At 35.5% G+C, this 12,512-nt stretch overlaps 1 protein-coding gene across 5 annotated transcripts in view; it reads left to right on the top strand.

Moving 5' to 3' along the window:
* Window positions 1-11,872, top strand: part of LOC306988933 (NACHT, LRR and PYD domains-containing protein 12-like) — a 92,309-nt gene extending 80,437 nt beyond the window's left edge. For 4 of the 5 annotated variants that reach the window (XM_079594155.1, XM_079594156.1, XM_079594152.1 and 1 more), the window contains 9 exons: window positions 478-651; window positions 751-924; window positions 5,210-5,380; window positions 5,882-6,055; window positions 7,412-7,585; window positions 8,079-8,252; window positions 9,423-9,581; window positions 10,730-10,781; window positions 11,008-11,872. In XM_079594155.1, the coding sequence (XP_079450281.1) occupies window positions 478-651; window positions 751-924; window positions 5,210-5,380; window positions 5,882-6,055; window positions 7,412-7,585; window positions 8,079-8,252; window positions 9,423-9,581; window positions 10,730-10,751 (1,222 nt within the window). In that variant the 3' untranslated portion in view covers window positions 10,752-10,781; window positions 11,008-11,872. The remainder of the gene's footprint in view (window positions 1-477; window positions 652-750; window positions 925-5,209; window positions 5,381-5,881; window positions 6,056-7,411; window positions 7,586-8,078; window positions 8,253-9,422; window positions 9,582-10,729; window positions 10,782-11,007) is intronic. The other variant, XM_079594153.1, reaches the window with a different exon arrangement.
* The last annotated feature ends 640 nt before the right edge of the window (window positions 11,873-12,512 follow it).

Raw genomic sequence — 12,512 nt, 5'->3', positions numbered from 1 at the left:
CAACTGAGACCAGACTCCAATATTTGGTATTTAATAAAAGTGATTCTTTGATTGTAATAGTAATTTTTGCCTTAAGTTTATTCATTTATTTGGATAGCCGAGCGGGAAACCCTCTAGTTATTTGGGATCTCCTACCCAAGTAAAATTGGAGTGGCGTTCAAAAGCAGTTAAAAAGTACCTCTATAGCCCATCACAATAGACATACAATTCAATATGTCATTTAACCTGACTAAGGTCTATTGCGTTAAAGTTGAACAATTTGATACAATGTACTGATTGTGTAAATGTCGTTCTGTAGAAATCTGCTACGATAAAGAGTGAAGAAAACTGACAAAATATATTGTTGAAAAATTATAGAGAATAATCAACATCTTCCAGCACACAGAACTAGTGTGACAGCCTTAAAAACAGAGTATCAGAAATTAAACTAGTGCCTGATGTAGCATTTCAGTTAGTCTGTTCTCTTTCTGTCTTCAGTCTGCGTGAATGCAGTATTACAGAGAAACAGTGTCTCATCCTGACTTCAGCTCTGAAATCAAACCCATCACACCTGAGATGGCTGAACCTCAATGAGAATCAAATAAAAAACACAGGTGTGAATCACTTATGTGACGTACTGAAGGATTCACACTGTAAACTGGAGACATTGTGGTGAGGAAGATTCATTTAATCTAAACGAAAGGCAACAGAGTTTTGGTATTTGACTGAAACAGAATTAAGACTTTGTTTGTCTTATTTCTCCCAATGTAGGTTAAGTTACTGTGATATGACAGATGAAGGATGTTCTGCTGTGACTTCAGCTCTGAAATCAAACCCATCACACCTGAGAGATCTGAACCTGAGCGAGAATGAAATCAGAAACACAGGAGTGAATCACTTATGTGACCTACTGAATGATTCACACTGTAAACTGGAGAGATTGTGGTCAGTAACATTCACATACATCAATCACACAGTTGGTTGACAACCAGAATAATACTTTTACCGCCGCCATTTCCACAGTGGTAAAATTGGGGATGTGTATTTGCTGCATTTTACCGCTAAGAGGCGCTATAATCACAGACTTTGAAAAGTGTCAGTTTATTCCCTCTATTGCATAATCTGCCGCGACTCATTGATAACTGTGATAAACGATACATTCAAGTGAAACATTGTAGTTAAACAAATTCTTAATCACAATGCTGAAATTACAGTACAAATTCACTGAAACAAATGTAGGCTTCTATTATTGGATCAAATTTAAGCAAAGTAGGCTAAACTTTAACATTGTGTGGCCAGTTTTTCTTTAATTTAGAAAGGCTACGCATGTCAATAGGTGTCTTATACTTTGTTCTATTTTAATTTGTTAGTAGATTTATTTACTGAAACATAACAGTGAAATAAATTATACTAAAACATTGTCAGGACTTGCTAACTGATGTCAGTCGACAGCATTTGTGTTTAAGAATTCTTTATTATATTAAGAATTAAATAGGCTTACAGTAAGTTGTTATTAGCATCGTTTTCTTTAATAAATAATGAAACAATTTCAACATAAAACACTGCAATATAAAAACGTTCAATGAGGATTTGCATGAGCATAAGATTTAGTTAAGCTCATGCTCTTAAAACAGCGTTCAGACGATAACTGTGTGGTCTACACTTCAACGTGTGCCTCGCGGTGCTTCAAGCTTTCTGAGTTCCAATCTCAGCGCTATAAACCATCTTCATAATTTTGGCACTAGTTTAATATTTGTCAAAAATATATATATTTTTAAATGTTCTTTTATTGATTCGAAACACTTTGCAGAGCTTGTTATTCATTGTCTGTCATTTTTATTATTAGGCGTTTAGCCGATAACATGTCATTTGTTAACCGATGTTGGCCGACAGCGTTTATGTTTTACCGTTCTTGATGCTTAAATAGTAACATTGTTAAAATCAAACATTTTGTTGAATTAATATTTGGCACATTACAAACATAAATTTACTACATTCCAGTTGAGCCTCAGTTGTGCTGCACAGATGACAAAACACACACAGGCGATAACACGCGATATAGCTCGTCTTTAATCTGCTAAATTATTGTTTTTTGAATCATTCACGAAATTGAGATGACTGACCGTGATAAGAAACTTTTTAAAACACATCCATACATTGGACAAATCAGAAAAATGCTCTTAACATTGTGTTGACTTGGCTACAAAAAAATAATAGACTAACTAAATAGTATTGCTTTCAATATAAAAGCCAATGAAAATATAAAGGAACACTAAAATGAAAACCCCATCGCACATTTCAAGGTTTAAATAGTGTCAGGCAGTTTATTTATTTAAAACAGGGTTGCATCAAGTTTAGCGTTATTCCCTTTGCGATGCAAAATGAGAAATACAGAATATTATTCTTGTGATATTTTAAATTTGTTTTGCCAAAGAAATTGCAGCTCTGCTGTGTACAATTAAAACAGAACAAAATGAAAATAGTACAAAGAAACATAAATTTAGAACAGGCGTTTTTCTTTGCCTCTCTCTCACGGGATTATGGGGGGTGCTGGATGGCAGAGGCATATATACACATTAATTGCGGAGATCTGAACTAATATTCAATAAAAATAAACATTTTTTATTGAATAAAAATCTTTGTTATTTATTTGTATCGATTGCAAAAATTGACTAGATTAATCACACTTTTTTTCAGATTAATCACCATTCAAAAACCTTACGACTCTTTGCCTTCATTTAAGACTTTAACTAATGTTAGACAGCTCAGTCTGCTCTTATGAGGAGTACAATATTTTAGAAATCTCTCTGCATTGATAATAATAATAAATTACAATAGCCCATGTTTTTTCGGGATTTGAACCCATGTCATCTAAATGATTGAAACCTTAGTTCTACCACTCGACCACGAATTTACTCACTGAGAAATGCGCAAGATCAGTTGTCCAGCAGTCAGTGTGTTCGCTCACACGAGAGAGAAGCTCTTTTCATTCGTCTCATTCCTCAATAGAATAGTCAAAATAATCAGCATCATTGCACCTCATTTATTTTCACTGACTGTGAGATATGGTGATCTTGTGGTGTATTTTTTTGTTTGTTTGTTTATTGCACTGCTCCCCCAGGAATAGGCTTCTGTTGCCCACCGACATCTACAATATGAAAATATAGGCTATATTGTTGTCATCTCTATTTTAACTTTTGATTCTATTTTTCTGTTCTAAAAGTTTGTTCTATTCGGTTTCAAATTACTTTTACATATTTATCTTTTTGCTTGCGTTAAATTTAACCAATTCTGTAATAGGCAAATTTAAAAAAAAAGTTGTTTTTTCCCCAACATTTTTGTTTTATTCTGCTTTTTACACATTCATTCAGCCTCATTTTCAAAAGTTTTTTTTAACAAGACCTTGTGCTGTTTTTTTTTAAATAAACCGATATCCTACAAACAGAGATATATAATAGTTCACTGTTCATATAAATAATAGTCTATATGTGTACTATATTTGTATATGATCGTTTGTTTAAAAAACATGAATCAAATTGTATTTATTTAATAATTACTTAATAACATGCAGTTTCAACTCCACCAAATCTGTGTTTGTTTCATTATTGTACAGCAAATGTCAATAGCTCTTGTTTTGATTTTTCATGTTTGTTGTAGCCTTATTGGGAAATTACTGTAGTTGTTGTATTTCATATTTACTGTTAATTGGCATTAGCCCCACACTTACAGTACATTTTAAAATACGGCAATTTCTGCTATTTTGCAAAATGTCCCTTTGCGCCACCTGGCGGTTATTTTGCGAATGACTTTGAAATGTGACTGGTTTATTTTTGCCGCAGCGGTAATAGGCATTCGGGTTGGCCACCAACTGTAATTCTTAAAATCACATGTACAGTTTAAATCAAGACACTGAGTTCACAGTTTTGGTGAATTCCAATTGTAAGTGAGCATCCTTATGCCCTTCTCACTCTGATAGTCCTTGAAATGGGGACTTTAAGGGCATCAGGGCTTTTGCGTGTCATAATGAAGCGGTTTGGAACACACTTGTTGAAGACAAAGACAATGTAATTTCCTCATTATCTGCACTTGGAATGTTACCATGACAACGCAGTATGGCGTCCAGCAGCCCATTAACTTTTCTTACAATAACATTCTTACAACAATATGGTGCGTTGCTGCGTTCCCTCTCTGCTCTCGAATTTATAAAAACTTGCCATATCTTCTTTGGACACTGGTATAGTCACATTTACCTTACATGTCTACTATTAAAAACATTTCTGACCTATTAACTTATTTAAACTTCATATTAAATTCAAGATGAAAATGTGTGTAAGAGGCCTATATATTACAAACAAAACAAAACAACTTGAATTATTCTGATCATATGTTTACTCAAACTCTCCCGTCATCTGTCTTTAAAATGAATCACGAGGACTCGTCACCCTGGGTCACATGACCATAAATGATAAAAATATTACCCTGTGGAGTGAGTGAGACAAAAGTCAGGTACAGCTCGGCAGCCTTTATACTCTTTTCAAGGTCGCATTCATCAGGGCTTCTTTCCGCTATGCATTAGAGAGAGAGACCCATTGTTATATAAGTTTCTATTAACACTTACAGTAGCTGACACTAAGACCACCAAAAGTAAATGCACTCTGACCTCAAGGACCAAAGGTCCCTTCCCAGCTGTCCCCAAAGTGTCTCACTCCTGCACGTTCACAGGTATACAAACACAAATATTATCTCTCGTTCAAATACACATATTTCCCATTCACATACACAATATGAACATAGAAACATGTGACTCTCATTACAATATCTGTTGAAGATCAATTAAAAAAAAATTTCCATTACACGGACCAGACAGTTGTCAGCAGTTCTTCCTATTGTAAAGTCATTCAATGTGTAACCAAACCGATCCATCATGCAGTGCACACAGCAGCAACTGAATGTTGCCCCAGATAGTCGTGTAGTGTGGAAAGAACAGTGATCTGACCACTTTAAAAATCATGCAATGTGAACAATGCAATCCATCATTAACAGACTTGTGGAAAGGCCCTTCATGAAGAGATTCAGTTGTTCACTTTCACTTCGAACGTCCCTACAGATCGTGTCTCCTCTGCCATTGAGGAGCGCAAAAAATAATTTTTGAATTTGTCCATTATTTGTTATGAAGATGCTATAACTTTGCAGAATGAAGATTTTCTTTTTCTCATTTCTCCAAATGTAGGTTATGCTACTGTATGACGGATGAAGGATGTTCTGCTGTGACTTCAGCTCTGAAATCAAACCCATCACACCTGAGAGACCTGAACCTGAGCAGGAATAAACTAGGAGACTCTGGAGTGAAAAACCTCAGTGATCTCCTGATGAACCCACAGTGCAAGCTGGAGAAACTACGGTTAGTAACATTATACTGTACAGCAGTCACTGTGAGATTACAGTTTATTTTAAGACAACAGGACTCAAGTAATAGTGTTTAAAGCTCTGCGCCTTCTGTTACATTTTATTTTAAATGTCTTTTAACTAATTGTGTGTGTGTGTGTGTGTGTGTGTGTGTGTGTGTGTGTGTGTGTGTGTGTGTGTGTGTGTGTGTGTGTGTGTGTGTGTGTGTGTGTGTGTGTGTGTGTGTGTGTGTGTGTGTGTACAACCTCATTTTCATTCACATAAAATTCAATATGTCGTTTAACCTGACTAAGGTCTGTTGAGTTAAAGTTGAAGAATTTGATACAATGTACTGATTGTGTAAATGTCGTTAACAAAATATATTGTTGAAAATGATAGAGAAGAATCAACATCTTCCAGCACAGAACTAGTGTGACAGCCTTAAAAACAGAGTATCAGAAATTAAACTAGTGCCTGATGTAGCATTTCATTTAGGATTTTCTCTTTCTGTCTTCAGTGTGTGGAGTTGCAGTATTACAGAGGAACAGTGTCTCATCCTGACTTCAGCTCTGAAATCAAACCCATCACACCTGAGAGAGCTGGACCTCGGTATAAATGAAATAAGAAACACAGGAGTGAATCACTTATGTGACGTACTGAAGGATTCACACTGTAAACTGGAGATATTGGGGTCAGTAACTTTCACATACATCAATCATAATTCTTAAAATCACATGTACAGTTTAAATCAAGACACTGAGTTCACAGTTTTGGTGAATTTCAATTGTAAGTGAGCATCCTTATGCCCTTCTCACTCTGATAGTCTTTGAAATGAGGACTTTAAGGATATTAATAAGATATAATATAATATGATATTTGCAAATAAATATACATTTTACAATGAAGCTTTTAAAATATGCGTTGTGTGTGGGTGTTCCCTCTCTGCTCTCAAATTTATAAAAACTTGCCATATCTTCTTTGGACACTGGTATAGTCACATTTACTTTACATCTACTATTAAAACCTTTTCTTACCTGTTAAGTTATTTAAACTTCATTATGCAATTCAAGATGAAAATGTGTGTAATCGGCCTATATATCACAAACAAAACAACTTGAATTATTTTGATCATATGTTTACTCAAAGTCTCCCGTCATCTGTCTTTAAAATTAATCACAAGGACTCGTCACCCTGGGTCACATGACCATAAATTATAAAAGTGTAATGTAAAATTAAAAAGTGACCATCACATGTACCTTTTGTTAACAGACTTGTGGAAAGACCCTTCATGAAGGGATTCAGTTGTTCACTTTCAATAATAATAATTAATAATTCATTACATTTATATAGCGCCTTTCTGGACACTCAAAGCGCTTTACATAGAAGGGGGGAATCTCTTCAACCACCACCAATGTGCAGCATCCACTTGGATGATGCGACGGCAGCCATATTGCGCCAGAACGCCCACCACACACCAGCTTACTGGTGGAGAGGAGACAGTAATGAAGCCAATTAGTATATATAGGAGGATGATTAGGAGGCCATGATGGACAGCGGCCACTGGGCAAATTTGGCCAGGTTGCCGGGGTTACACCCCTACTCTTTCGAAAGACATCCTGGGATTTTTAGTGACCACAGAGAGTCAGGACCTCGGTTTAACGTCTCATCCGAAGGACGGCGCTCTTTGTCAGTATAGTGTCCCCATCACTATACTGGGGCGTTAGGACCCGCACAGACCACAGGGTGAGCGCCCCCTGCTGGCCACACTAACACCTCTTCCAGCAGCAACCTGGTTTTCTCAGGAGATCTCCCATCCAAGTACTAACCAGGCTCAGCCCCGCTTAGCTTCAGTGGGAAACCAGTCTTGGGTTACAGGGTGATATGGCTGCTGACTTTCGTTTCGAACATCCCTACAGATCGTGTCTCCTCTGCCATTGAAGGGCGCAAAAAATCAGTTTTGAATTTGTCCTTTATTTGTTATGAAGATGCTATAATTTTACTGAATGAAGAATGAAAGATTTTCTTTTTCTCATTTCTCCAAATGTAGGTTAAGCAGCTGTAAAATGACAGGTGAAGGATGTTCTGCTGTGACTTCAGCTCTGAAATCAAACCCATCACACCTGAGAGAACTGGACCTGAGCAGGAATAAACTAGGAGACTCTGGAGTGAAAAACATCTGTGATCTACTGATGAACCCAGAATTCAAGCTGGAAAAACTAAAGTTGGTAACATTATACTGTACAGCAGTTACTGTGAGATTAGTTTACTGTTTATTTTAAGACAACAGGACTCAAGTAATAGTGTTTAAAGCTCTGCACCTTCTGTTGCACTTTATTTTAAATGTCTTTTAACTAATAATAAATCTTAGTACACATAATATATTTAAAAATGTTTCGAACAGCCTTATTTTCATACCCATAAAATCAAATGTCATCTAACCTGACTTTGGTCTATTGTGTTAAATTTGAAGAATGAATACAAAAAGAATACTGATTGTGAAAATGTGGAAAATAAATCTACTGCTACGATAAAGAGTAAAGAAAAGAAAAGAGAAAAAATGAAAGAGAATAAACAACATCTTCCAGCACACAGAACTAGTGTGACAGCCTTAAAAACAGAGTATGGGAATTAAACTAGTGCCTGATGCTGAACTTCAGTTAGGTGGTGGTTCACATTGATCTTGAGTCATTGTTCTTTTCTCTTTCTGTCTTCAGTCTGTGTGAATGCAGTATTACAGAGGAACAGTGTCTCATCCTGACTTCAGCTCTGAAATCAAACCCATCACACCTGAGAAATCTGGACCTCAGTGAGAATCAAATAGAAAACACAGGAGTGAATCACTTATGTGACGTACTGAAGGATTCACACTGTAAACTGGAGACATTGAGGTCAGTAACATTCACATGCAACAGTGGTTCTCAAACTTCTCTTATGGACATGAACCACATTTTGGATATCATATTTTGTTTAATATCAATATTCCTGTAGTTCAGAATCACATGCTTATGACCCACATCAGTTCTTTGACTCTTTCCTTTTGCAGATCTGTCGAATCTATTGACACACACACACACACACACACACACACACACACACACACACACACACACACACACACACACACACACCACAATAGTAAAATTTAGAAGTTTTGAAAGCCAAATAAATACATATATACATCTGTAGCAATTTAGTCTATTTCAAAACTCTTTCCATCTGTTTAGAGGTGCTTGAAGTGCTCTGTCCGGTTTAAAGATCAATAGGTGCTCAACAACCCCGTATATCCAGGCCTGTTTGTGCTTCGTACCACCCGAGATAGGAATGACTAAAAGAATCAAAATGTTTAAAGCTACACTATGCATTTTCTTTTAATTTATTTAAATTTATTTATATAAAAATAACATGTTATTAATCTGAGAGTGCAAAAAGATCAGTCTTCCAAACTGTGGCTTTACCCAAATACACTTTGATAAACCTGTAATATTGAACTGTATTTTAGAGCTGTTTGTATGGATTTCATGGGAAATTACTTGCATCATACACACTTACACAGAGAAAAGTAACTCCAGTACTTAGTTTTATTTTTCACCAATAGAGGGACAGAAGTGTAGTGTAGCGATAAAGAGATACTCAACCCAAAACTGAAAGTGTCATCATTTACATTCCTTAATGTCATCTCAGATGTATATGAGTTTATTCAGATGAACAAGATTTTTAAATAAATAATCTGTCTCTACTGGACCTCCAAAGATGACGCTTCATAAATCAGACAAAGCACACACAGCGGTTATCTATACGACCCAAGTTGATAAAAAGAAATAAACGATAGGTGTTTGTAAGGAAAAATAATAATATTTTTAACTTTTCCAACAATAAACCATCATATCTATAAACCAACTGTAACCTTGTGTGGAGTATCTCTTCAACAGTTTAAACCAAGACACTTTATACTCAGTCTCTCCTGAAAATACTGTTTACAGTGTATTTGTGGAAAATAATTCACTTTAGTCATGTGATCTGGTGAAAGTAAGATGATCTGTCTGTTTGTCTCTTTCTAGCCTAAATTACTGTGGCATTACAGATGTTTCTGCTTTAACTCAGTCTTTGACAAACTCAAATGCACTGCAGTTTTTAAAAGAGCTTGATCTGAGAGACAATAAGATCATAGACTCAAAGCAGCTCAGAGACGTGATACGAGACTCAAACTGTACACTGAGGTGAGTAAACATCAGTGATGTTAAAGATACTTTCATTAATCTCTGACAGATACTTGGGCAAGGAAAATATAATTAACTTTTTTTGAGACAATGGTTTTCAATCAATTAAAATTGTGCACAGAGTTAAGTACAAGCCAATTCAAAGTCATTGGTCAATCACAGTCACCTGCCAAGAAAGTTCAGACTTCAGAAAAATCATGGATGGATCTCATTGTGAAAAACCGTAATGCTCTCTCCGCTGATGTGCTACATAACTTCTAGTAAGGTTAAAAAAACCGACTAAAAACGCTGTATAATGCAGGCCAGACAAGTAGTTGGCGATGTCACTTTGTAAAGAAAGAGTACGTGTCTGCGCACATACGCATTCAAATGCACATACATAGACTAAACACGATATGTGCATGTGCACGCTGTCACTGTTGTTCACGTTTTTGAAGTTTACACTGAGATGATAATGATATTGTTTTCAAAAACTTGCACTTTGAAACATGTTTCAAAGTTTGCGTTCTCAGGTCACCAAAATGCTGTCATGTAAAAGAACGGCCAGAATGCATTCAAAGTGTCGTGTAAATGGCCCTATAATGATTTTTATAACAGATTTTTATAAATGAATCAACCCTGAACTTGCTTAAACTGGACAATGACTTTCTTCTAGAGCTGCTGTACAGCCAAAAAAATCTGTTGCTTTAATTTCCAGTTATCACTGTAAAACTGCTTTGAAATTGCTTTTTGTATTGTATAAAGCGCTATATAAATGGTGACTTGGCTTGACATGACCTATGAAATCTCTAAATTCAGCCGGGGGGCGAGGTTTGTACTTTATTGGTTTCTGGAGAAAAAAACTAAGGAACAAACAACTTTATTGAACAATAGCTTTATGAATTGCATCAGTAGAAAATCATTAGAATTTGATTGAACAAAACTAGACTGATAGTTGTACACAGATTGTAAAACGCTGGTAAACTCAGAGCAGATTCCAGCTTCAGCTCACAGCGTCCAGCCTCACATGATCAATGTCTCTCTCTTGTGTGTTTTTACTGTGACAAGCATCACGTCACATTGCTTGAAGCTTTCTTTTTGACATTCTATATTCAAATATAAACTCTGTTCTCAACTGACCATCAGTTTTATATCTTTAAAATGAACAGGGATTTTGGTGAGATTTGGTGAGACCATTTAAACCTACATCTTATGAGTTCAGTGAGTATACAGAAATGCATGTATTTAATAGCTAATTTAAACTGCTTCAAACCACACTGCTTCGACAAATGTAAAGTTTATCATACTAGCTCTTATGTATTAGGCTAATATTTAAAATGACTACTAATGTAAACAGCATTATTAGAAATATACATGTACACAAGTGATATTAATGATTACTGTTGTTTTAGTACTCTTACAAATGATCATTTTATTTTATTTACAGGTGAAATGGATTGAGAAGATCTTGGTCAGAGCTGAGATGAAGCAAGAATAAAGACATATTTAGTATAAGGCCTACAATCATGATGATATTGGAATTAAACTCATCCATATTAAAGCAATTCAAATATTGCTAATCATAACCGTCATTGCCAAATTTAGCACTCAAATGTATCAAGTGATATTGAACGTTACATTGTTGTGGGCTACATGATTTCTTTATGCCTTACTGTCATTTTCCATTTGTGGACATTTTCAGGGATGAGATTCTTCCGGAATAATCGGCCTAAAATCATGAGCCACGTGAATCATGCAGATCAGTAATAAAATAAAAAAATTGGGTGGGGGTTTTTTGATCACTGCCCTTTCATCTTAATCACGCTATGCGATATGGGATAATATTAAATCATTAATGATAATAAAATAAAAACTTTTGTTTAGTTCTATCGGCCATTATCACTAGTGGGGACTCTCTCTCTCTCTCCCTCCCTCTCTCTCTCCCTCTCTCTCTCTCTCTCTCTCTCTGATTGCGAATAGCAAAAAAACATCACAGACAATCATCTTAGAACTAAACAAAAGTTTAGTCTGGTTACAGTTTAGGGCTGTGATATTAATCTAATTTTATTTTGATTTTGGCTTCCAATGATTATAAAAATAATGTATTTGAGGTTAAAACTTTTAAAAACTAGCCACGTTCCGTCACAGGCGGAAGTTGACGCTGGACAACCACTTTGCCACTTTGTCATTTTTACAGAAGTTGTAGCATATTCATTTTGTAAAGCTACAGAACTTGTTCGACTCATCAATGTTTTGTAAGTTTGAGCCATGTGTTTATTAAGGTCTGAAATAAAACAAGACGAGAACTTAAATATTCCCAGCACTTTATGTGAGGTAGTATGCTTGCTTGTCATAGGAAGTAATAAGAAATGAGTCTTTACATTAAAGTAGTAGCCTAGTGAATAGGGTGTTGGGGGGAAACATTTTTTTTCTCTTTTTCATCAAACTGCAGTTTTTGCAAGTTCCCGCAATTTCATCGCATAAAATTGCATAAATATCCCGCATATTCAATCGCATTTTTTAAGAAAACGTGCCGCATAATCAAGGATTTTTGCCCGCAACAATCACAAAAAAACTCATAGTTTTTCTGGAGGGACTGAAATGAGCGTAAATAGTTAGGAGAAAATATGTTGTTTGTTATTATATCTGCATTTGGTCTTAAAGGGGCAGCAGTCTAATAAACCTGCTGACAATTGTGCCATTAATGCGAATCAATAAAAAAAAAGACACCTAAGTTTACTTACAGCTCTTGAATTACGTGTGGGAGATATGGCAAAAATATCATATGATGATTTTTTTTTCAGGAAAATCACGATTTTTTCACAATTCTTTTTCATGTTGATTTTACTATTTTGCAAGTGACCATTACAGCCAAACTAATTTCCCTATTTTAAAAAACAAAGCCTTACAAGGAAACAAAATATAAAATAAAAAATAATGGCAATATACTGT

This window comes from Phoxinus phoxinus (genome assembly GCF_949152265.1).
Source record: "Phoxinus phoxinus genome assembly, chromosome: 20".
Taxonomy (NCBI): Eukaryota; Metazoa; Chordata; class Actinopteri; order Cypriniformes; family Leuciscidae; genus Phoxinus; species Phoxinus phoxinus.
Note: the sequence above shows the minus strand (reverse complement) of the source record. Positions and strands in the feature narration are given on the sequence as shown.